General features: G+C 33.1%; 1 protein-coding gene across 1 annotated transcript; it reads right to left on the bottom strand.

Moving 5' to 3' along the window:
- On the bottom strand, nt 1-26,715 carry LOC147069661 (putative odorant receptor 85e). The gene is made up of 6 exons (XM_085950864.1): nt 26,611-26,715; nt 13,221-13,410; nt 10,923-11,057; nt 7,951-8,253; nt 6,411-6,570; nt 1-85 (listed from the first exon to the last, which is right to left on the bottom strand). Exons 1-6 carry the CDS (start codon nt 26,713-26,715, stop codon nt 1-3), a joined length of 978 nt encoding a protein of 325 aa, XP_085806990.1.

The raw sequence follows: 26,715 nt of genomic DNA, 5'->3' as shown, positions 1-26,715 counted from the left end.
TCAGGATGGGGAGAAGGTCTCGTTTTGCTCTTGGACTAAAAGTTTGCCATGGACCTCCGCAAACAGCCGTTCCCACCTCAGAACTCTACAAATATTTATATTTACGATATATACATAACATTATATAAAAACATCCAAATTGAAACTGATATTCATAGACAGCAAAAAAATATTATCGACGGCAAACAAGAAGATATCACGGAGAGTTGAGGTTGTATAGACGCATCCCCAAATTCTTTTGGCGGACAGGGTGACAAATAATTAACTCACATTATGAGGGAACAAAAGTGGGAATGGGACGATTTGACACCGCGAACTGGCCTCCGGTAATTGGCCGCCGGTACAATCGGACGCCGGCCCAATTGGACGCCGACCCAATTTGACGCCGACCCAATTGGCCTCCGGGAGGATTGGACGCCGCACAGTTGAATTAAATGCGCAAAGGAATAGACGTACGTTACGATTTGTTGGAGTAAATAAGCAAGTCAGTTTAATATGCTTCCATCTTCTCAGTAGTAGTTGTAATGGATTTCGGCCATTCGGGATTTTAGCCTTCGGGATTTCGTCCGGCACCCAGTACCTAAGTAGTTTATCAATCAAACTACTGAAACATTTATACTTAGCAGATAATTTACTTAATATTTTGTTTGTAATTTCATACTATCTTAAAATACGCTTGTATGCATAATAATATACATGTTTAAGCTTTATTATAATATTAAGTCGATAAAACGCTGAAATATAATGTTATTTTCATTTTAACATCTAACATTATTTTTAATACTTGTTGTAAATATAAATAAGTACCCATGTATAGACAAAAAATAATTGATTATGCACATCTTTAAGTTTTAACGAGGGAAGAATTATTTTCTTTTAATAAACATCATAAGGCATAATAATTATTCTCAATTCATATTAAAAATGTTTCAAGCGCAAAATGTATAAGGTACAACTACTGAGAAGATAAAAGCATATTAAACTGACTTGCTTATTTACTCCAATAAATCGTAACGTACGTCTATTCCTTTGCGAATTTAATTCAACTGTGCGGCGTCCAATCCTCCCGGAGGCAAATTGGGTCGGCGTCCAATTGGGCCGGCGTCCGATTGTACCGGCGGCCAATTACCGGAGGCCAATCGCCGGAGGCCAGTTTGCGGTGCCAAATCGTCCTAGACCCAACAAAAGTACAGCACCCCCCTCGTTATCCAAGGAAAGATCAACGCTAAACATAGCAAAGGACAACGTCCTATTTCGTAACTTTAGAACCGCCGTGATTGGTTTAGCTTATATTCAATAAACTTGAATAGGAATCAACACAATATTTTAAATAAAAACAGTAATATTGATTGTTTTTATCTTACTCGTATCATGACCTCGTTTCCAAAATAACACAAAAGAAATAAATCTATGCACGTGAGTGTCCCATATTCCAAAATTGTTATCTGGAAACTCTGCAACCAATAAAAAATATTAAAATACTCAGTAATAACCCGCGGAGGTAAGCAATTCATACGTTGCTTATGGGGTGCACATTAAAATGGTGCCAATTCTGCTTACGAGTGATATGAACATAACGAAATGGTGAATGCAGACAGTAAGGAATTAAAGAAGTAAGGAAAATGGAGTCAACATCACGTGATTAAACATCAGAAGCTGCAGTTAATGCTTGCATCTCCTAGCGGCTTTTTTAGTTTTATTTTTATCATTGATTAAACGCGAAAAAAGCTGTAAAATTTGTTTTTTTTTATCAATTGACTTCTTAGCTCCCTGCTCTTGTTGTATTAGAACAAACTGCAGAGACGTTCAAAGTTGGTAGACTGAGGAGTATAGCATGGTAGCAGTGTGTATTTTGTATTCTGGAACAGTTGTATGAAGAACCTCGACAGTAAAACGGTATTGTGAGACACTCTGAGAAAATCAAAGATGAACAAAAAAAAATGATCGGGCAATTAAAAATCAAAACAGTATCAACAAACCTATTGAAATTTATTAGCAGTCATTCAAATATAACAGCCGGTTGTTATTTTGCCTCATACCTACTTGCTAAAAATGGAAAACCGTTCAGTGATGGGAATATAATGTGAAAGAAGGGTGGTTAAAATGCTCCTATAATATGTTGAAATTTTTAAAACAAAGAAAAAATTATTCAAAGAATAAAAAATATACCTTCGGCTAGAAATACGATGAAAGGCAGATAGAATAGATTTCGTGTCAGAAAATAATATTATTTAGAAAATTTGAAATTAAATTAAAAAGGTTCGCCAACCCTGATATAATCTATTTTATTTTAGTTAATGAAACTTTTACCATCGATAATTCAAAACTAACACTATTAAAGTGAATACAAGAATGATCTTCTTATATTAATAGTCTAGAAAGATTATAAATGAGCCCATAATTTATCGAACGAGATCATCTGTTACATAAATCTTTATTAATGGCAACAATACTATCTACAGCATAATATTAATGAGCCCGCAGTGAATTAGGACGTGACGTTTGACCTATTGCCTTTTTACTAAACACCTTTGGTTGACCTCTCCATATGAGATATACGAAGTGGGTTGCCAAGTTATATAACGAGTCTTCTCCGATGTAATTGAATATATTACATAAGATATATACATTAAACATGTCTTCACTATCATAATATTAAGAATGGTTTTAGCAGAGCATGTGATCAATATTTATGTCATTGGCCCGGTCCCCAGGAGCCCTCAAACGGCTATTTATTTCCGCTGCAAACATGGGACTCCGGATAAACGAACCTAAAACAAAATATGTGACAGTTCTCCAGAGTGAAACATAATATTTTATGATAATAACATCATAATAATTGGCGGCGATGATTTTGAAACTGTGAATTCATTTGATAATCTAGAGTCCCTTGTCACAAACACTAATCACCCTCGCCAAATCGTGCTATTTTGGTCTCAAAAGGCTTTTAACCGGTTAAGTGCCCAAAGCGTCTTTGGACGCCCTAATTATACCAACTCTTATGTTAATTACTATCAATTAACTAATTGCGGCATAGAAAGGATTAAAGAACAAGGCGCTCTCAAGAAAAATCAACACTACCTAATATCATATTGTGAACGTCCTAAATTTGTAATTTGTGATGTTCACAGAATGTAAAAAAAATAAAATAATTGAATTTGAATATAAAATTTTCCTGTGCTCAGATCAGAATGCTGTGCACTTAGCAAACATCTTTAAGAGGAGAATTTTTACAAGAATCTTTGGGGCTGTTTAAGAAAGTGGCATTTCGAGGTTAAGGGGGGACATGCTCGTCGAAGGTCAAAATTGAGTTTTTATTGTATTTTCAAACCATGATCCTGGACACTCCTTAAACGTTGTAGATAATCTATTTATTTAATTTGGAAGCCTTATTATCCTTTATAGTTATTTTAAACATTTGATGACTGCATAAAGTATTTTTGTTACATAAAATAGTATTCTTTTAAACCTCTCGCTCTAATGTTTTAGAATATAGTCATATTTCGGTACATAACTGTGCAGTGGTGTTAAGATTTTTTACATTTATTAATTTTTAAACGCATTTATAAAACCATTAGCATAATTTATTACGAGATAATTTTTGTAAAATATTCACGATAAAAAAATATATTGATAATCTCTGTGATCCCAAATTTGACAAGAATTAGGCATTTTATTACTCAAAAAATCGGCAAGAATAACACATTTGAAGATGATTCTAAAGATATTTATTATAAGCTATGTTATTGACCATTCAAGTGTGATAAACATCTTATGAATAATGATTGCTTTATAATAATTATTGACCTAAGAATAAGGTAGTGTTTTTTTGAAATACGCCATTTCTTTTGTCATTCCCTAGTGGTTAAGCTACAACATACGGCTGTAGCCATAAATTGACAAACTATATTTGAAGTAGGGAGTAAAATGATATTAACGCGCGTGTTTGAACATGTACCGTTTAAAAAAAATAAAAAAAAATTCGGTTAAGTACATGTTCAAACACGCGCGTTAACATAATTTTACTCCCTACTTTAATTATAGTTTGTAAATTTATGGCTACGGCCGTATGTTGTAGTTTAATCACTAGGGAATGACAAAAGAAATGGCGTATTTCAAAAAAACACTACCTTATTCTTAGGTCAATAATTATTATAAAGCAATCATTATTCATAAGATGTTTATCACACTTGAATGGTCAAAGACATAGCTTATAATAAATATCTTTAGAATCATCTTCAAATGTGTTATTCTTGCCGATTTTTTGAATAATAAAATGCCTAATTCTTGTCAAATTTGGGATCACAGAGATTATCAATATAATTTTTTATCGTGAATATTTTACAAAAATTATCTCGTAATAAATTATGCTAATGGTTTTATAAATGCGTTTAAAAATTAATAAATGTAAAAAATCTTAACACCACTGCACAGTTATGTACCGAAATATGACTATATTCTAAAACATTAGAGCGAGAGGTTTAAAAGAATACTATTTTATGTAACAAAAATACTTTATGCAGTCATCAAATGTTTAAAATAACTATAAAGGACAATAAGGCTTCAAAATTATAAAAATAGATTATCTACAACGTTTAAGGAGTGTCCAGGATCATGGTTTGAAAATACAATAAAAACTCAATTTTGACCTTCGACGAGCATGTCCCCCCTTAAGATATATTGAGGAGCTGTATATGCTTTATAGGGAAGAAAAGATCACATGGCTTATGAAAATATAGAGACTGTGCTGGATCCGCCGCGTACATAGAATGCCAGAGTATACCCAGCAAGGCGGGCTATGTACGCAACCGAAGGGCAAGAGAAAACCTGGACGGCTGAAATCGAAATGGGTGGACTGCATCACAGGAGATTTAAGAATATTCGGTTAAAGCAAATGGAGAGTGTCGGCGCTGGATCGTCCAGGATGGAGAAAGTTGAAATTCACAGAAAAACTAAGACCCGGCTCTATAAAACCATCATTCGCAGTCGTTGCATACAGGTGCGAGTCATGGACTCTAAATATGAAAGCAGCTGAAATGGTGGACTGCTTTGAGAGAAAGATCCTGAGGCGGATATACGGACCCATAAATGATGGTAGGGAGTGGAGAATTAGGTACAACACGGAACTATACCGCTTATACCAAGATTCAAAACTCTCCACCTTCATAAAACTCCAGAGGCTAAACTGGGCAGGCCATGTCCAGCGCATGTCTAAGTCACGGATACCGAAGAAGATCCTCGAAGGAAACCCCGGGGGGAAAGGGCCAGTGGGAAAGCCACGCACACGATGGGGTGATAACATTACAAAAGATGCCAATCAGCTGCTAAAAATCAGGAACTGGAAAAGACGTGCGGAGGACCGTTCCGGCTGGAGGACGGCGGTGTAGGAGGCTAGGGCTCGACTTGAGCTGTAACGCCATCGAAGAAGAAGAATACGTAAATATGATAAACCCTCGATAGTCGCCGATAGCAGCATTGTTAATAGAATAAACCCACTGGAATTTAAAATGTTTTTCAAAAAATCTGTTGAATGGACATACATTACGAATTTTTTGAAATGATTACCTATTCGTGTGAGGTGTGTAATAATTTTACATAAAATTATATATAATTTGAAAATACTATTGTTTTCAATTATTGCAATCATTTTTTTTTTTTAAACCAAAATGGGATTTACGAGGTTTATCAGATAGTCGGCACCTCTATTTACAGCAAAAAAATAAATGGTCATAACTAATTTAGTTATAATATTATCGCTCTACGTTTTATTTCTCTCTCGCAATTAAATATAATAATAACTTAATTCTTTATACTTTCTAAACAAATTCATTGCATCAATCAGATATATGAAAAAAGTTTATATAAAAAGATAATCATGGTGGAAATAAAGAATTAACAGTAAAAAATATTATTAGTCAATTACTCAATATATTTTCATGAGCTGTTAAATTATTAATAATTTTGATAATAATGCATCAAATTCCATATTTAAAATTAGGTAACATCGTGGACAAAAAAATATAAACGCAATTCGATTATGACAGTTATCGAAATATTTTTTATTTTTAGTGACTTTTCACACATTTTTACAATCCTAAAATCGGATTCGTGTTACAGTATTACCACATTACTGACATAAGCATTAACAAACATTATTAATTTATTCAATTCGTTGAGCACTTACACAGACTATTTATTAATGTAGCTCTAGAACTCCAGGTGCCGTATGAAGGTCGAAAATTAAGAATTTAAGATTTGATATAAATTGTGACGTAAAATATTTTGCAATCCGTGTGATGATATCGTAACGTGAAATGGGTATTACGGCTGTAGTTGTCTGGAGAAAGCTAATGAAAATGAAAATATCTGAAATTAATAATATAAAGCAACATACCACACTAAAAGAATACATGACAAAGCATGCTAATAATGTGATCTGAAACATCTTCAGCAGAGATATCGGACTGCAGAAATCGTTCACAGAGTCACAGTAGTCCAGTATTTGCTGATGATGGGCTGCACAGTCTTTGATTGCAGCCATGACTTCAACATCGTATGGTTCGTAAGGGTCTAGAATAATACAAATATTACCTATATGTATATTTTTATAGACGAGACATTGTTGTGTTTGCAAATAAAAAAATAAAATACCTCCAAGACATTGCAGGAGCTTGCAAATGAGTGTCGTAAAGATTATGTTTCAAGAGTAATATTAAATTACTTTGCTGGCATCCACTACTGGATAAAGACATGTATTACTAGCAAGATTATAGAAGGTATCAGGTGTTCATCAAAATTATTTACAATTTAGTATTCCATCATTCATTCATTGAGAGATATGAATTTGAGATTCCTTTCTAAAAGGTATGTTTCATTATCATCCGCCGGGGTCGATTTACTGTGGGATAAAGGCCTCTACTAACTCCTTCTACATTTCTAGATTCCTAGATTTTTGAGAACCTTATGAGTAGGGATTCCAATCCCAGGATCCCGGGATCCCGAGCTATTTTCAATACCTATGAATCCCGGGATTGATAAACATAATCCCGGGATTTCGGGTTTGATTTTTTTTATCAATTTTTATGGAAAATAAAATAAAAGCGAAAATATAACAGAAAAAATACTACATTAGAAAGAAACTGAGTTTGAATGAAATTTGATTTATACCCATGTGTAGGTTGCCGATTCATTTTATTTTTTCACATATATTATTAAAAATGACAAAGATTGGAAAAAAACAATGCTTCGCACTTTTAACAAAGTAATTCCATCATGATATCATACGTTTTACAGCAGTTTCATATTTGGCTGACTAATTAGATTTATGAAGCGGAAAGGCCATAAGTACGCCATGATTATTTACTTTACTATTTTAAATCTCGCTAATCCATTCATTATGTCTTTACTATCAGAAACAACAATCTCATATTAAATTCACATTATTATTTATATTACAATATTATTTATTCCATTAAACTTGTGTATTTCCAAGATTGAACGTATACAATATTAACAATAAATTATACTAGATTTATTTTTGACCGATTTTATCAATGTTATTTGTAAATATAAAAATTTTATATGAATAATGGAAAAAAATGCCAATCCCGGGATGTCAAATTGTAATCCCAAAATCCCGGGATCAGAATTTTGGCTCGGGATTGGATTCCCTACTTATGTGTTCGTCTATCCAGTTGGTTTTATGGAGTATCTGTTGTCGTTTAATCGGCATTTTTATCAAGCGGTTGTTCACTCGTTGAGCAATATGTCTATCCCATTGCCATTTCATTAGCTTAACGACCTCTTTTACATCGCGTACTTGTATCTGCTTCCTTATTCGATGGATTTTTTTGTAGTCTTTCAACAATATACCCAACATACACCTTTCCATGCTGCGTTGCGCTACTCTACTAAATATGTATATTTAATTCTAAATAATAATATATTTACCCATTTGAACATCATTATTTTCCTCGTCATCAGATATATTTTCCACCGAGATTATATCTTCATAATCTCCAACTTCAAGCATTGGATCATTGACCTTTGCATTTCCACAAAAATATTGCCCAAGCTCATCCTCGGGCAGTGTACAACGGTTGGGGCCACTTCGCTGGGAACCGATGCAAGAGACCAGATCCTGAACCCGAAACCCTCGTGACAATAACGCGGTGAAACGGACATTTCGAAGACTGCAGCAGAGGATGTCGAACTGTCCACATATCAGGATACATTCGGACATAAAGAGTATACCTGAGGAAAATATGGACGTAAATTACCACTAATTGGAGTTTATTTACGAGAAATAGTTGTATAATTTTCAAACTATAATTTTCCCAACCTATTAGGTCTTTGCGCTGAAAATCATATATTAAATACAACAAGCTTTTTTTTTCAACTGCCAGATCGAATCCACACTCCACGGTTTCATACATTTTGATCTGTCACACCCACAATACCTGCATGTATTTACTGGCAGCTATTATAGTGCGTATTTTAAACTATCGTGACAATAACAGCTGTTTACACGTAAAAGTGCTGACTGTCTCTCCAATCTCATTCTTCAAGAGTAAACGAGACGCGATGTTGTTATTTTATGGTACTATTTGACAGGTAGTGAAAATCGGTTAACCTCAAAATTCGTTCGTAGTTCGTTTTTTTACCGGCAAAAAAAGTTTCTAGACATTCTTTTTAAGTATAATAAAATCTAGAGTTTCTGTCAATAAGACAAATCCAATCTGGCATATTTTTGTAAAAATGGCCAATTGGCAACACTGATTACAGTCACCAATCATCAGACACAAAAAACTGAATATTCCTGGTATAGTTTCCAAAATGTCAAGTAGGTACATTTACTCAAATAATGCGGAGAAAGAACAATAATTAATAATAAGTATATTTGTTTTTATGTTCCTCATTAATTTACTTCGATTATTAATAATTAATAATAACGATGAATCATTTAATTCATTTCATTGTTAATATTAACATTATATAACCGATATTATTTCCGCCATGAAGGTCTCCATTATTTTTTACGTCGTGTCTCTAGTGCAAATAAATCCGCGATAAAAATGGCGTCTGCACGATGTTGCCATTTAATTAATAAGAAGACGAAATAATATTGCGCGACCGATCCTTTAGCGATCAACTAATCAGCAACCATGTTTATTGACGCATCTTTTTTGTGGGAAATAAAATTAATTTAATCCCGCTATTTTTCCGGTGACGTTCATTTTTATCATCTGGCAATAATTGTTGTTATTTTATTGCGTGTCTTAGATTAAGATTGTTACATCAATATTTATTTGCATTCATTTATTGGTAGTCTTTCCATTTGCAATAATTATTGAGTTTTATATTATAAATTTATAAACTACTATGTACTTACCTACTTATCCACAACAATAAATTTATTGATTATAATTGCTTATATTCCTTGAACAATCCATAATATTTTTTAGCTTAAGTCAAGATGCATGGAATGTTACGAGTATGAACGCTATAATTTATTATATGTTTAACGGATAGCGAAAAAATGTAGTCAAAGGTAGTATGGCGTGTAAAACTATGCGCCTACGAAGAGATAAGTGACAGAATATGACATCTGTCAGTGGCGATTGCTAAAAATTTACGCAAACAAACCCAAAAGATGATACCTTATTAGCTTGAAACCATTTAAATATGTATAATAACGATTAAACTATATACAACTAGCAGTATTAAATACATCTCATTGTATCATCAACAATGTTAAATCGAAAACACACGATAGACAAATTTCTTGCCATGCTATTAAAAAAATATACGAATCTATTACACCGTACTAGGTATACAGTATCCAAATGGGTCAATTGGTTCAGATTAACTACTGATAAAAACAATATAAGTTTAGATATTTTAAATATTAAATTTATACTGTGCAGCAAGCATACTTTTTGAATGACATACAAAAAAATACGTTATTATAATATGTATATTTGACTCGATTCATCTATAATACGTCTATCTGTAACGTAGCACACACTCATACAGACAGATACGCTCTCTCTCTCTCTCTGCCAAAGGTATACACAGCTAACAACAAAATGTCTCTCCCATAAATTTTCACTCAAAAGAGTTTACGTCTTTGTTGCGCGATTGCAGAAAAAGAACACATGCGTTGAATCCCTCTCATACACGCTTCAGTTAATCGCTTAGTCACATATATGCAATGACATTAATATGGACGAATCATCTGGGGAAAAAATGACACTCACTTTATTGTCGGGTCTGCCGAATGGCATAATCTGTTCTAACGCCATTACAATAAAGGTGATAATGCTATAAATTCCTGGTGCTTTTTGTTGGGTCTGCCGAATGGTTCGGTTCGAACGGATTCGCTCAAATGAACATTGACATTAGAAACACTGCTCTAACGCCATTACAATAAAGGTGATATTGCTATAAATTCCCGATGCGTGATATCGCATAATGGGAAATTGCGTGACGTCTACCTATACATGTGAATACGCGAATTTACTTGCTAGCTACTGTATTGAGTGCGTCGTCCATTAATAATGTCATTGCATATATGCATTTTGCCCACACGCTTATGCAAATTGACAGAATGTTCACAGGTTGCTCTGGCAGCTACTATTTTTAAGAAGTCTTAAAAATCCGAGACTTTTAACGAGGTTGCATAAATACCTCGCGACATTCTAAACTGGCATCATATCTTAATGTTGTTTCAATTTATTTTAACGTAACTAAGCATCTCAGACTTATCTACTTACTCTACCATTAGGAGTGTGTCAAAATCGTACTTTTCATTATAATTTAAGAATAGTTTGCGACCCCCTACTCGCTAACTCCCAATGTGTCATGACCTACAAGATGGGAACCAGTGCGATAATATCTATAAATTTCCATTAATTTCTTACCGAAATTCGAAAACCCTATAGCCACCATCATCTGTCCAAATAACTGAGTTGCGTACGCGATTTCGTAGTAAGGCGATACCTGGACGTCAACTGGATACCATATCTTCAGGGGAAGAAGACGAACACCGTCCTCACCTAAAAAATAATAATGACGCAACTAACTGATTAGCTGGTATTACAAATAATTTGTAGAATAGCTTTTACTTCAGAGTTTATCATTATTATTAGGCGAGTTCAATACCGGTAATATTCCTGAAGTGAAAGCAAGGCATACCACTATTAGCCGGGTCGCACATACAAATTGGTATCAACTGCAATGTTGAATTTGGGGATGATATTAGCATTCATAAAACACAATCTGTAACTTAACAAAGTGGAGGTTTTGTATGACTTTTTGTTTTTAAAATAAATTGATGTTAGCCACTTGCTCAACCTATTAGGTCCATACTCTGACTCAAACACATATTGAAAAACATGTGTATTTGCCAGACCTAGGATTCGAACCTGGGACCCGCGACATTATAAGTCGACGCGTAAGCCGCTTGGGCATCGATAACATAATACCTACCAAATTTTGACATTATTATATATTATTGATTTAATTTAAGAAAACACATTTTTTTAGTACTTATTCCACTCAAAGGTTCTACGAAACCGGTCCAGCGGGTCTATTCTTTACAAAAGGCTGCTTTCGTCCGCTAAAACCGCTAACTAGGGTATGTTTGTATCAAATTATTAACACGTATTGTAACAATTATAATTAGCCGGTATTAATTGTTGCAATAAATGATATTATATTTTAACAGCATGCCCCCTGCCTGTGCTAAAATTTAGAGCATGAGCGATAGAGAGAGAGCGAGAGAGAGACAGTTTCGACTGATTAACTGATTACAATACAATTACAATTATAATATTTCAATATAAAATGTATGTAACAAATACTAACACATTATCACGTTACCGGTCGATAGTCGCCTTTTATATAGAATAGACCCGCAGATTTATTTATTAAAAGTGGAATAAGTACTAACAAACATTGTATTTAATTAAATTAAATCAATAATACAATGCATTTCCACCATGCCATTGACAGTTAACACAATAAAAGACATTATTGTATAGTTGAAAAATTTTGAAACATTTTTGTGAAACCGTTTATTATACATCACTCGAATAAGTGATTATAATGAACATAAAAAATGACAGCCTCGAAATTTCAACTCAGCGATGTTCATATTTGTAAAGTTTACCAATTTAGGGTCCTATTTATAACGCAAATTCGTAGGTTACCATCGTTTTAAAAAAATACATGTGGTAAGTACACTATTTTTTTTGAACGATTTTCATGGCGTATTCTTTTTTACGTATTTTTGACACAGTTAAAACGGCGTTCACATGCATACACCTAACAGTATACTCGCAATGCATTACCGCTTGATAATGAACTCTGCAATGCAATCGAAATGTCGCGGAAAGAATAAGAAAGTACACGATGTGACAACCCAAAAATCTAATACGATAAATTCCAACTGTTATTACATTCAGCAAGCCTATGAAATGCTGTTACTCGCAAGCAACGGAATTAAGTAGAGTAAATTTTGAAAATTTAATAACTTTTCATAGGCAGTGACGTCCCGTAGGGGTAGGCAGATTGAGCTTCGCTTGGGAGTGGCAGTTACCCAAAGGGCGGCAAATCGAGGAGAATCATTAGGTATATAGGTATATACATATCTACCTAAACTTAGTAATAACAGAATTATCTTTCCATTAAAAAAATAAGCTCACTGGTTGCAAACAAAGGGTTGGTAGGTAGGTAGGTAGGTACTATAAAAGTTTTTAACAGGACTTTATTTTTTTGTCGGATTCGCGATGTCTAGTTTACTTCCGCTGTCCTTGGACGGCTTGGAACAGCAATGACACGTCCATATCTAATTTAAAATTTATCCAAATATGCCTCTCGCGAGTTTAGGAAGTTGTCGGGTGTATTTTTAAATGTAACTCTGAAGCCGTACTCGCAATATTGTCTATTGCAGCAGAGAATACAACATGTTTCAACATGAGTCATTAAAGGATGATAAAAAGTACCTACTGCATAAAAAAAATGTGGCGGCATTTTGGCACTGCCTGGTGGCGGCATTTTGTCTAGGGACGTCACTGTTCATAGGTATATTTCATAGGTTTCTCATAGTAATGAGACATTTAAATTCAAATTCAATTAAGTACCTTCAGTTAATACAACCTATGTTGAGATACTTTAGCATTTAAAATTAATATTGTAAAACAGACTCCTTGTCTTACTGTGAGTTATCACTGGAATCACTCCCCAATGCATGGCGCCAACGATGCAGGATACAGAAAACATCATACTGTACCGCCTCGCCTTCTCGAAGCTTGGCTTCATGTTAAGAGACGTGAGTCCTGGAGCAGATTTAAACCTGAACGTTTTGTCCAGCCTTTTTAGTAATGAGTGCAAGTCTTTCCAGTAGACCTATAAAATATTTAAACAATGTAAAATATACATCCATGCCATATGTATGTGAATCGCACTCCAACTTTATTATTAATCAAAATTATTGAACTAAGAATTAGGTAGCATTTTTTTAAAATACGCCATTTCTATTGGCATTTCCCAGTGGTCAAGCTACAACATACGGCCGTGGTCATATTGACAAACGATAACTGAAGTAGGGAGTAAGATCATATTGTTAACGCGCGTGTTTGAACATGTACCTAACCGAAAAAACCGATTTTTTTTTTGGTATCGTAAATATTTCACTATAATAATGTCATTATAAATTTTTCTAATGGTTTTATAAATGCGTTTAAAAATTAATAAATCTAAAAAATCTTATGGATGTACTGAAATATGACTATATTCTAAAACATTAGATCGAGAGGTTTAAATGAATACTATTGTATGTAACAAAAATACTTTATGCAGTCATCAAATGTTTAAAATAAATATAAAGGATAATATTAGGCTTCAAAATTATATAAATAGATTATCTACAACGCATTCAGGCTAATACTTTGAAAATACCATAAAACTCCATTTTGACCTTCGTTGGGCACGTGGGCCGTTAATTGTATTTTTTCTTTTCTTATATTGCTTGTCTTATATAATATGTATTATATACTTTTTTATGTTTTTCTAATTTTTTGGCTCTCTATATTTCTTCAACGATTTTCAATAACACTCCACCTATATTCATTACAGCTGTACTTCATATTTGATCTAATTTAATTTGATTTATTATGCTTTTTGTCTCCGCCCGTTATTGGAACCATCACATATTATTTTCTTCTATATTATATTTATATTTATTCTCTGTGATTGATCCTGTTGGTTGACCTAAATAAATAAAAAAAATAACATCGAAATGATGGCCAAAAATCCAATTTTCTATAAATACCGTCGAATTTTATTGATCTTAATTTTAGCCGTATATTTTGTGGTGCTGAATACTAACACACAATTAATTTTGGAATTTCGCAATTCGAAGTCTATAAAATACCAAGATGGTTGAAAAAAACATCACAATATTTTTTTTTCTGACTTGATTGATCATATTTTTTTACACAAAAGAAGAAAAACGTTGTCTTTTTAATTATTTTAATTATTTATTTAATTGTCAATGATGCCGGCAGATCTAAATAAGTATGTACTTTTGTATAAAACTATGAACTTTCGCATACACTTAGAGTAACATTTAAAGGGGCCAACAGAAGACCTGTATACTTCTGAAATATCCACATACGTATACAACTGCTGATGCTTTACATTCAAACATAGGGCTTCGTTATACGCTCGATTAAGACTGAGTGTGGTGTGGGGCGGTTGGTTTGGATTGGAGGGTCTATGTTTGTGGTGTACCTATATCGAAACTGAGATAGGTGGACTGCGTCACAAGATATTTAAGAATGATCTATCAAAGCAACTAGAGAGTGCCGGCGCTGGATCTTCCAGGATAGACGAAGTTTTTAAAAGAAACCAAGATCCGCCAAGGGTTGTTACTGTAAATTTTTTCGTTTTATGTATAGGTAACGACGATTTTCTTCAAAGTCTTTGGATAAAATTACATTAAGTAGGTACTTATATAAAATATATATTATATTAATATGTCTAAAATAATATAATGACAGCTTACCTGAAAATATATAAGCAATGCCGTATTCATGATGTATATGACAGTATTGATCATATTAAAAGTAAGGCTGAAAACGTTTCCATCCCAACTTAAGAACAAATCCGCAATTGAAAACAACATTATGTGAACACTTATAAAATTCACGAAAAGGATATAAAAAACGTTTACGAAATTGAGGAAAATCGTCGGATTTTCCGTATATATTGGCAACATTGCCATACTTTTCATGTAGAATATCACAATCTTCGTATATTCCTTTATTTCTACATCGTCATTTGGTGGATTTTTTCTGCCTTTATTGATTTCTGCTCGCCTGGTATTTGGAATCATTTTATTAATTTCAAAATGTTTCTTCCTTTTTTCCTCAGTAATAAATCTTTTAATATTTTTATAAAACGACATTTTATTTAATTTATTCTTTATATTTAAAATACTGGATATGACTTGACGGAGTATATTATAAAACTGTGTTTTATATTAATGTCGTGAGCTTTTAAATAATGTCTGTGAACAACCATTAAATAAAGCTATTGGAAGATATTATAAATGTTTTCCGGATATATATATTTATTTATTACAATGTCAACTATACAAGAATATTATATACAATGAAACTTTAATAATTTCCTTCGTTTAGTATTTGACTAAAATTCACTGTATATACATGGTGTGCTAAGTATTTTAATACAATCAAAAATAAATTGATCTTTGCTAGTATTGATAAAATTATTTGTAATGTTGTGCCATTCCCTTCGGAAGCATGTCACATTCAAGGAGAGCTTTACTCAGTAATAGTTCCATGAAACTATACCTGTAATACTAATCATAGAATTTCTTAAGTGATGAAATTTCTTCCTCAGCCGTTGATATTTTCTTGTATAATAACCTAAGAAATATTGTAGACGCTTGCATTCTGACGGTGCTGCTTTACGGTAGTGAATCATGGTACCTTGTTAAGGGTGTGCGGTGTTATGATTTTAGGAGTAACGAGGAGATAATAGAATGAATCAAGCAGCCTCTAATTACGCTGAGAGTGAAGAGGCAACGTTGAATCTGACTCAGTCAAGTGCTGCGGATGCCAGAAGAGAATCTCAACCTGACTTACCTGTTCTTCAAGCCAACCGGATTCCAGCGTCCTGGAAGGCCGCTAAATACTATGCGATGGAGCTACGAGATGTAGATATGACCTGGAACAACGCAAGAAAACTGGCTAGTGACAAGGATTCTTGAAGGCACCGTGTGGTGTCCATATGCTCCAGCTAAAAGGTGGACGAAGACGAAAATTATTAAGGATGAATTAGTTTTTGTAGAATAATAATTTGTCCCTTTTAAATTATCTACTGCGCGTGTATCTACTGTTAGTTTTAGTGATAAATATTTTAGAGTAAATGCTTTATAACTTTGCACTCCGTGTAAAATGAAAATGATGTAATATATTCTAAAAATATATTTTTTTACATATATTATCTATTGATGTTCTTATTACTAAATATATTTTATGCGAGATAATCAAGCAAAGAGGCGTATCGGTGTAAGAAAAAGTGCAAAGTTATAAAACGTATACTCTACATCCCTCTAAAAGACAATAGGTATTACCCACTTATAATAATTGTCACTTTAACTATACCACAACAACGAAATCACATTAAATATAATAAGAAGTATTTACCAATCTAGTCCTTGATGACTTTGACACGACTTTCAAAAACGGTTGCCTCACTAGAAGGGCAACATTAAAAACAACAAAAGACTCACTCATCATTTTGTTAAATAAAACATTATAAATGTTTAATCACGAAATTCTACAATCATCATCATTATTACATTTATTACAATATGTTAACATCGTTTCGTTCGTGTCATTCTGTTAATGTTTTTATAATTGTAAATAAAAACAAACGCATTATAAAAAACGACACGTTTAAATGCAATGCAATTGATTTTTTAAAACAAGTGAAAACAGTATTACAATACTCTATACGTGATCACTGATCATCTTTAGCGAATGTTAACCTTATTGTTTCATTTATGTTGAAATATTTATTTTATTAAAATCGACAGCAATAATTTATAGCTAATAATTTAACAAAGCTTTGAGACCAGAGCGTTGTAGCAGGTGTACAGAGCAGTGGAGCAATGGGGTTTTACCCGGAGCAGGAGCGGAGCCGGAGCACCGAAAAAGTGTAGTGCTCCACTGCTTCGGATGTTTTTTTTTATTATTAAATTTTCATCCTAAAATCCAATGAAAGTATTATTTATTAAATTTGACAACTTGTAACACTGGAATTATTTGAAGTAAGATACACTATCAATCCAAATAATTATAACTGCTAAAACACGCACATTCGATAATCACTTTTAAATGCGACATCTCGCAATAACTAGTAGATGAGCAGACTAGGCTAGTGACGCACACTTAATTTTCCGCCCCTGTGGGGGGCACTCCCATAAGGAGTAGTGCCTCCCAACCGCTCGGTCTGATCCTGGTAGTCAATGTGCCACCGGTTAGATAATTACGACCCTCGACAAAGCAGAACAATTTTAATACATGTAGAAGTCCCGCAGTTTGCTCTGGCAAGTCCCACCACTTCTCAGAGTGAACTGTGGAAGATAAGTCGGTCGCAGACCCTGTAAATATAAGGTAATAAGGTAATAGGATTAAATCTCGATTAAATACATGTTTGGATAAAGGGTTAATTAAGTTAGATTAAATGTAAGATATGATTTGATTTGTAATGTATTGTGTAATGTAAATTGTAATATAATAGGTAAATTTAATATAGATATGCAATGGGTTAGTCAAATAATAAAGCGTGATGTATAGACGGGCGTTAGTGGTATATAGTAATTAAGGAATTAATGTAATTAAAGTAATATTAATATTAATCATATTATGTACATCGATATCACTATATGTTTGGTTGATAGACTGACATCCGTCAACCTTATATAAATGTGTAGCATATGGCGGTATCGGTGATCGGTGTGAATTGGTAAGAAATACGACCACCCCTAACGGATAAAAAGGCAAGGTTCTAAAATCCGATTATCAGTCTGTTTTGTGGGTTTGGGAGTCGCCTCTGCGACGCCTTGTTGCCCCGGGACCCTCACGATCTCGTCTGCATAACTAATTAGAAATAATTAAGTTAATGTTAAATAATTAGTTAATAATAATCAAGTTAATTTTAAAATAATTAAATAATAATATTCGAATTAATTTTTAATTAATCAGTAATAAATGTGGTTATTTTTGTGACTTCGGATATTAGTTGACTCTTGTTTATTGAGACTACGAACTGTGAATTTCGAATATTAATTGATTTGACTTTTCTTTTTTTTTTACTAATTGTGGTGTATGGATAATAACAATAAATCGAGTTTCTTTTAATTATTATAACCTTTGGGACTTTCGATACCAATGTGAATGATACCTTTGGACTATAATCCTTGATGAAGGAATGCCATAAGGCCAAACATATTCTAATAACAATAAAATACGAGTTCTGAAGATTTCATCTGGTGTTTAATTGACTTTGTGCCCCGTGACTTCTTGGTTACTCCACGTCCATGAGGTTCCTGCCTGTTCCTCCACATTAATGAACCTCCACTTCCAAGTGCCTGAGCTAGTCAGGAAGTCGGAGGCCTTCACTAGGTTAGGTTTATCACTAGACTCAAAGTGCGGAGTGTTTGGGTATGGGGAATGTAGTAGTGGACGGAGTAAATGTGAAGTCAGTGGCAGCTGCTAGATTTTCTTAACCCTATCCTTTTCAATTGCCTTAAATCATTAAAATATATTATGATAATATATTTTTAATATAACCCCTTCCCCCCAAATCATTTTTATGTGTGCGTACGGCTCAAGTCATAACATCTGGAGGTCTTGATAGCGGATGAGTTTATATGAAACAATGTTTATAATACCTTCATTTAAAAATTCAAAAATTGGTCACCAATAATAATTGCATTGTTGTTAATAAATTTCTACGTGATTGTAAATTAAATCGGTAACTTAATTGGTTAAGCTCGCCCCCGTATATGTGTATTTTTTAACATGTATTTTTGTGGTTGTCTCAAATTACATAACTATTTTCATTTTTTTTTAAATATTGAATTATTAAATCGTGTGTATTATTTGATGTCATTTCGTGAATTTCAAACACCCGCTATAATCAAGAATCTAATATCTGATTCTAGAAATTTAGTTTAACATTGAATATTAGACGAAAAGTTTTAATTATACCTTTCACCGAAAACTTTGTGTCGCATAGGGTTCTTATTCTGACTTAGTTACTCACCGACTACTGCATTTAAAATAATTAGAAATTCATGCATTTTCCAAACAAACTTGCTAGTTATACTTCTCCAAGTATAACTAACTTTACCTTCAAAATTAACCAATTTCAAAGAGTTTGTAGTATGCCAGGCATGTCCAACATATCAACCACGAGGTGGATTTTGTTCGATCACACCATAGCTAGGTATTGAATCTTAAAATATTGTAAAAAGCGTATATATTATCAAGTTGTAGTGTACATAGCACGATTTCATTGCAATATTGAAAATTTAAGCATACTGTTTTTTCTTTGGTACTTACATAATATAAAGCATTTGGTACAGTTCGGTTATGATGAATACAGCGGCAAAAACATTTTGAAAATAGCCGACATACTGGAATATTTGTTAGGTTAATCTAACAAAACCTAACCTTACCTAACCTAACCTAACCCAACCCAAACTAACCCAAACTAACAAATAATCCAGTATATCGGGTATTTTTAAAATGTGTTTTCCGCTGTATTCCTCATAACCGAACTGTACCAAGCATTTATCTTTTACTCTACAAGTAGTCAATATTACACAACCTGTTTGTAAGAACAATCACAATTATTACACATATCTATCTAATTAACTTGTATCTTCGTGTAATATTAATTATTATTGGAAACAATATGCTCTGTTCAAAACTTACATGAAAAGCATCGTAGTTGAAATCCTATATAAAAACAATGTAAATGGTAATGCAATCGTATGATTCATAATATTATTTTTTTTATAAATAACCATCCCCTTGCTTTTTCGTATAAGGTGGTTGGGTGGGTCAGTTGCATTGATGAGTGGTTAATTATGTCCCTTCATTTATATCTTTAATTTGCTTTATGGCCAGAACTAAATATTTTGTGTAGTGTTCTTGTGTTGTTATATTGTTTAGTACGTCGTGAGGCTTTTGGAGGTCAATTTCATGGTTATGCTGTCTACACAGAGTCTTGAGAGTCCATCGCTCCCTTTCTAGTATAAGGCAGTCGCTGATGACATGCCACACAGTTTGAAATGTGTAGCCGTCACATAGACAACAGTCATCGTCTCTTAATTTAAAACTTTTTAGATAGGCTCGCTCAGTGGCATCTGTGTGAGTTCGTGTTATTGTATATTTTAACCTTTCCCTTATGGTGCTAAAAAAGCTGTTCATTCTGGTGTTGCCATCTTAGGTAACAGTGTGAGATTGTCAATTAGTAGGTAAAAAATAAATGTTAAGATTTCTCAAGTTATTTTATTCTTCCTTCAAATATTTCGAACGTCATTGAATAAAGTAAAACAATGAAATTCTTCATGTCATTGTTGTTGTCAATTTAAATAAATACGTAAGAAAAATCATATTATTACCATGTTTTTATTAGCTCGTATTCTTGTTTGTCCGGTACAGATTTTTCTTGTGTGTCCAGTATATTTTTTTTCTTGTTTTTTCCAAGATTTGTATTGGACGATTGAAGATTTTTAACTAACTTACCGGCTAGCTAGACATTTGAAACTTTTAGAATATATCAGAACACGACGACAATACATTCTTTTAAAACTTTTAGCCATTTTTAAGCATAATTAAATTCATTTTCAGTTAATTCTGTTTTGTATGGAAAGTTATTGTTGTCGGTTGCTAAGGGGGTCCTAGCAACTAAATTATTAATATATACGTGCGTTACTATGGAAATCAATATCAAATGTCAAAATGACATTTCAATATTCTATAATATTTATTCAGTATTTCTATCAAGTACAATAAAAAGTTTTTATTAATACATAGTATTGTAAAGTTTATATGATTCAACAGAAAATTTAAAAACGTGGTATTTAAAAAATTATTTTTATCTTGTAATTATTTTAAACCAGTTTTGTTAAGAACTTTATTAATAATGACTGTCGAATGCAAAAATAAACCGTTTCACTGGTTTTTCGGAAAGTCATCAAAGAAATATATAATTTTGAAAAATCTCAGAAACGTGCCGATTAGAAAAAAAATTATAAGCGAGACGGAGTGGATTTTGATCTCACATAATTTCTTCTATAAATATACCTTAATAAACATGGTTATAGACAATGACGTCCCAAGACAAAATGCCGCCACATTTTTATATACTTACATTACTTTTTATCACCCTTCCATGACTGAAGAAATGTGTTATGCCGATACATTACTAACAAGATATAGGTATACCACTAATTCTAATTGAAATGCCATCTCTGCTTCAATAGACAATATTGCAAGTCTACGGTTTCAGATAAGTACATTTAAAAATACACCTGAGAACTTCCAAAACTCGTGAGTGACTGGCAAACATATTGGGATAAATTTTAAATTCCGTGTGAACGTGTCATAGCTGTTCATCAAGAACGTGATGTCCAAGGACAACGGAAGTAAACTAGACATCGCGAACCCGACAAAAACATAAAGTCTTGTTAAAACGTTTATAGTACCTAATTTATACTTTGTTTCCAACCAGTGAGCTGTATTTTTTATTGGAAAGATATTTCTGTTATTACTAAGTTTATGTAGCTTTATACAAATACCTAATAATTTTCCTCGATTTGCCGCACTTTGGGCAACTGCCGCCCTCAAGCGACGCTCAATCTGCCTACCCCCACGGGACGTCACTGGTTATAGACGTCTTAACGATGATTTCCAACACAATTACAATGCATTTTTACATACATTATATGAATCCTCAAACTCTGCTTCTATCTTGTATACTAAAATATAGTGCTATAAAATCGTAATCATGCTATTTTCGTTATATAATATATTGAGATTCTAAGTATAGGTACAAAAGTATATTAAATCATTCTTTCTTTGTAATATTGATTGTGGTTTTGTGTATCGAAATATTTACCGATATCGTCCGTTTCTACCGCCAATATCTGTTTTTCGATTACTTTGAATAGAATTCGTAAGGTACCTTGGGTCGAGAATGATTCGGCAAGGGGACAACTGGGCGCCACGCAATTTATTGAAATTCGAAAATAAATAGACGTTCGTGAATTATAGTTACTTTTAAATATATATTTAATATTGTTATTTATATTTATATTTAAATAATATTATTATTATTTAATACCTACTTGGGGAGAATTTAAATATTATGCACATGTAAATAATGACTTAATTGTGCATATGTTTAAGTTTCAACGAGAAGAGATTTCACACATGATAATTATTATCAATCCGCAATAAAAACCATGATGTTAAGAGCAAAATCAATTAAAACTTCTAAATAGTAGATAGAAACTAATTAAAACTCCTTGTCTACTTTCTGTATAAAATCGTAACGAACGTATATTTCATTGACAGTGGGGCGCCTAATTGTCCTGGCGCCTAGTTGTCCCATTCCCGGTGCCGTTAATCTCTACCGTAAAGTAGCACAGTCAGAATCCACGAATTTAACAAACTGCATTTTATATTGACTGAGTACAAAGTCGCTTTAACCATCCCTATTTGGATGATATTCTGTATCTCGTGATGTGCAACCCCACAGACTAGATTAATAAATATAATTCATATAGGCACAATACACTACATTTTGAAGCAGGGTTTTGAATGTGTGAGAGCCCTGCAAAGATAAAACACACATTATATACGTGTAATAGTGTGTGTTGTAATCTTCAAATACACCAATATTGAATGAACGTCAGTGCATAAATTGAGAGCAGTTGTCAGAACGAAGAACAAGTTTAGAATAACGTATTCTCGACACGTGTTTAATTTTATCCCATATTCTTCCACACTCAAGATCGGTTGCCTGTTACTCCACACCCGTTAGGTATTTCAGTTCCCATTATTTCTGTGTTCCATGTGTAACCCCTGAATGCTGAACAGATATCTAGATCGGGACAATCTGGGATTATTTATTTGCTCACTAATATCGATTTCATGTAGTTAATTATAATTATGTTACAATATTATACATGAACAAACATCAATCATAAAAAAAATAACAATAAATGTAGTGACACTATAAAGACCATGTACTCTAAAGGTGTTATACTTTCGAATAAAGATTTTCATAGACAATAGCATAATTGCGCATGCGCGCAAACACACAATGTTGTAACGGTACAATAAAATTAGATAATAGTTATTATGTTGGATTATTATAATAATTATTTAATTATTATGAAAACTAGCACCTCAGATGGTCAGAGATAATCAACATTAATTTTATACGACCCATTTTATAATAATTATCACATAAAATTTTTACAAATCGTCATAGTATTTCGTTCTTTTTTCTTGTGCTATCGTCTATCAGGGTGATCTGCTCTTGGAATCTGCTACCCTAAATATCTCGGTTGAGTTACAATAACATAGATGCTTAGGCAACGAAATCAATATTAGTCTTTTTTCAACACTGAATCTACAAATAATTTCTATTATTAAAAAAAAAAACAATTTAAAAAAAATAGTAGCATCGTCAGATTACAGCTAAAAGTTGGTAAGTTGATAATTTAGGTATTTAGAGTAACGAATTGTGTCTATATAGAAATATGTATGAAATAAGTATTATGCCTGATTTTAGAGGACATTTAAAACTTCAAATTATTGCAATCATTGTACAATTCGAGACTTACCAACTTTTGACAGTAACCTCACAAATTATTATCATAGCCATTGGACTGACTGGGATTCAAAGCTCACATTCTTCACTATCCGGATGAGTGCTCTTATTCTTTAAGCTACCGTTCCCCGTTTGATTCATTAAGGTGAAAGATGTAATGTTCGAATCCCACTAAATCCAACTTTTTCTAGGATATATAATATTCTAATAAACAACTCCACCAGCTAGCTGTTAGTTTTCTTAATTACATAACCAAGTTGTATCTGTATGTCACACGTAACGTGGGTCAATATTAAGTATCTTATCTATGGGCAATATCGAATGCAACAGTATTATAAATACAGCTTAAAAACATGTGGTTAACACTGGTGATTGTGGTAAATGATATTTTTACACCCACACTATAAGTCGCACCTGTTCGACGTAGCTACGCTGAGTGTGTAAGCGCCCCATACAAACAGCTGTCGCTAGCGGTTGTATCTCTTTTATGAGTCCGTAAATCAGTGACGAGGGATGGAGGTAGGCTATTAAGATTTGACTTAAATAGTGCATACTTTGTCAATCATACCTATTTGTTTTCATTGACCAATTTGCAGATGGTGCAGCTTACTTTTTAAAATTCAATTAAACCCTACCTAAACCAAACCACAATAGTTTAGGTTTGCTATGAATGATCCTACAAAAATAGTGCACACTACTTCAGCCATACTTATTTGTTTTTGTTGGATTAAGAATAAATAATGCAGTTGGTGTTGGTTAGTTTTTTAAATTCATTAAGCCCTGCTTAAACCAAACCATAACTGATAAAAAATATTCTTCTATCTATAAAATATCCAAAATTATGCCATTAACCCACACATAATTTTAGATATTTTATAGGTAAATGAATGTTTTTAACTATTAGGCATCTACTATGGTTTGGATTAAGCAGGGTTTAAATAAATTTTAAAAACTAGCAAACACTGTCTACACGTCAGTATAGTGCATAGATAATAAAATGAATTTACCGACTCGTTTTCTTCTGGGTATGTTATCAATGCAATTCCTATCCACCCGAAGAGTGATTGCTTTTTTAAAGCATTTCTTTTTATTTATTCGTGGGTTCATTTACAATCCGTATATATAGGCAAATATTAATTTTCATGTTCCCACCAATATCACTCGTAACTCTACGGTCTTCAAGATACCTCGTCGCAGGACAGATGTTATGTTTCATGATGCTGTATATCGTGCGATTAACTTATTTGATGGCACCATAAAGGTTGATTTATTTTTTATTAACTATATAATGTTTGTGGAACTGTTAAATATGTTAAATTTATAATTATATATATTATCATGTATCTTTAATATTTACATAAACACATGCTGTCTTTTCTACTTTCTTGTTATATTAGTTGTTATTTGTAATTAAGATATTTTTATAATTTTGTATTTATTATGTATTATGGCGCATCGGCTAATCGCTGCAATGTCGTAATACTCCTTTTCTAAATATATAATAATATGTTGAATCTTTACAGCCTACCTCCACCCTTCGGCATTGCCGTAAATAGTTGAAAACATCTATTTTGAATTGCCAGTGAAAGTACGAATAAATCTGCCCGAGGGGATACATCGTAATTTAATTAAAATATTATTGTTAAACAATCTTTTTTTTCTTTTGTCTCATTGTTCCTAATAAGTCAGTGATAACTGAAATTGAATCTACATGCTACCCTATTGTTAGCAAATACGTAATTATAATTGAAATATAAGTTTAATTGAATTCTTGACAGTGATGTTAATTGAGTGTAAAAAAAATCTGTTATAAATTTAAAAGAATGATATTCTATTCGGGTATCAGATATATATTTTTTTTAATTTCATAAAAAGAGCACGGGACGGAACCAACCAATCATTCAGATACTCCAGATAAAGGAACGGCTCTCAAAAATATGTTAGACGCATGGCCCACACACCCTGAAACGGGCCCTCAGGACAGAAAATTTGGCGGGCCTCCCTACCTGTCGCTAAGGTTAAAGACAGTGTGATACTCTACAGTAGCGTTTTCCAAATGGTGTCTGAGATTCAGTGTATTTTTAATACATTCACTTGAATTATAGGTAGCTCGTTTAGTCGGGTTAGATATAATTAGTTGTTGTGTTGTGTACAATGACATTGTTAATGGACGACGCACTCAATACAGTAGCTAGCAAGTAAATTTGCGCATTCGCATGTATGGGTAGACGTCACGCAATTTCCATTATGCGATATCACGCATCGGGAATTTATAGCAATATGACCTTTATTGTAATGGCGTTAGAGCAGTGTTTCTAATGTCAATGTTCATTTGAGCGAACCCGTTCGAACCGAACCATTCGGCAGACCCAACAAAAAGCATCAGGAATTTATGGCAATATCACCTTTATTGTAATGGCATTAGAACAGGTTATGCAATTCGGCAGACCCAACAATAAAGTGAGTGTCATTTTCTTTTCCAGATGATTCGCCCATATTAATTCATTGGTTATTATATATTAAGTCATTGGATGTGTAATTAAAAATTGTATCCCATAATTACATATTTCAAAATGTTAATACTTCCGAAGTAAAATAGCGCCGCAGGCGACTTTTTTACAATTAGAAAAAAATCTAATGCGTGTTTATCTGGTTGACCTGCCATGCCGTCTCCTCATTGAGCCAGGGCCCCCGGGCTAGAGTCCTGTCAGTCCCCGCCTCGCGAGGGCCATGCTCAGACGCATCCAGCAGTTTTTTGGACAT

The sequence above is a fragment of the Rhyacophila brunnea genome, unplaced genomic scaffold (assembly GCF_057557595.1).
Source record: "Rhyacophila brunnea isolate RB1 unplaced genomic scaffold, BYU_Rbru_1.0 scaffold_23, whole genome shotgun sequence".
Classification (NCBI taxonomy): Eukaryota; Metazoa; Arthropoda; class Insecta; order Trichoptera; family Rhyacophilidae; genus Rhyacophila; species Rhyacophila brunnea.
This window is presented reverse-complemented; position numbering and strand designations above follow the sequence as displayed.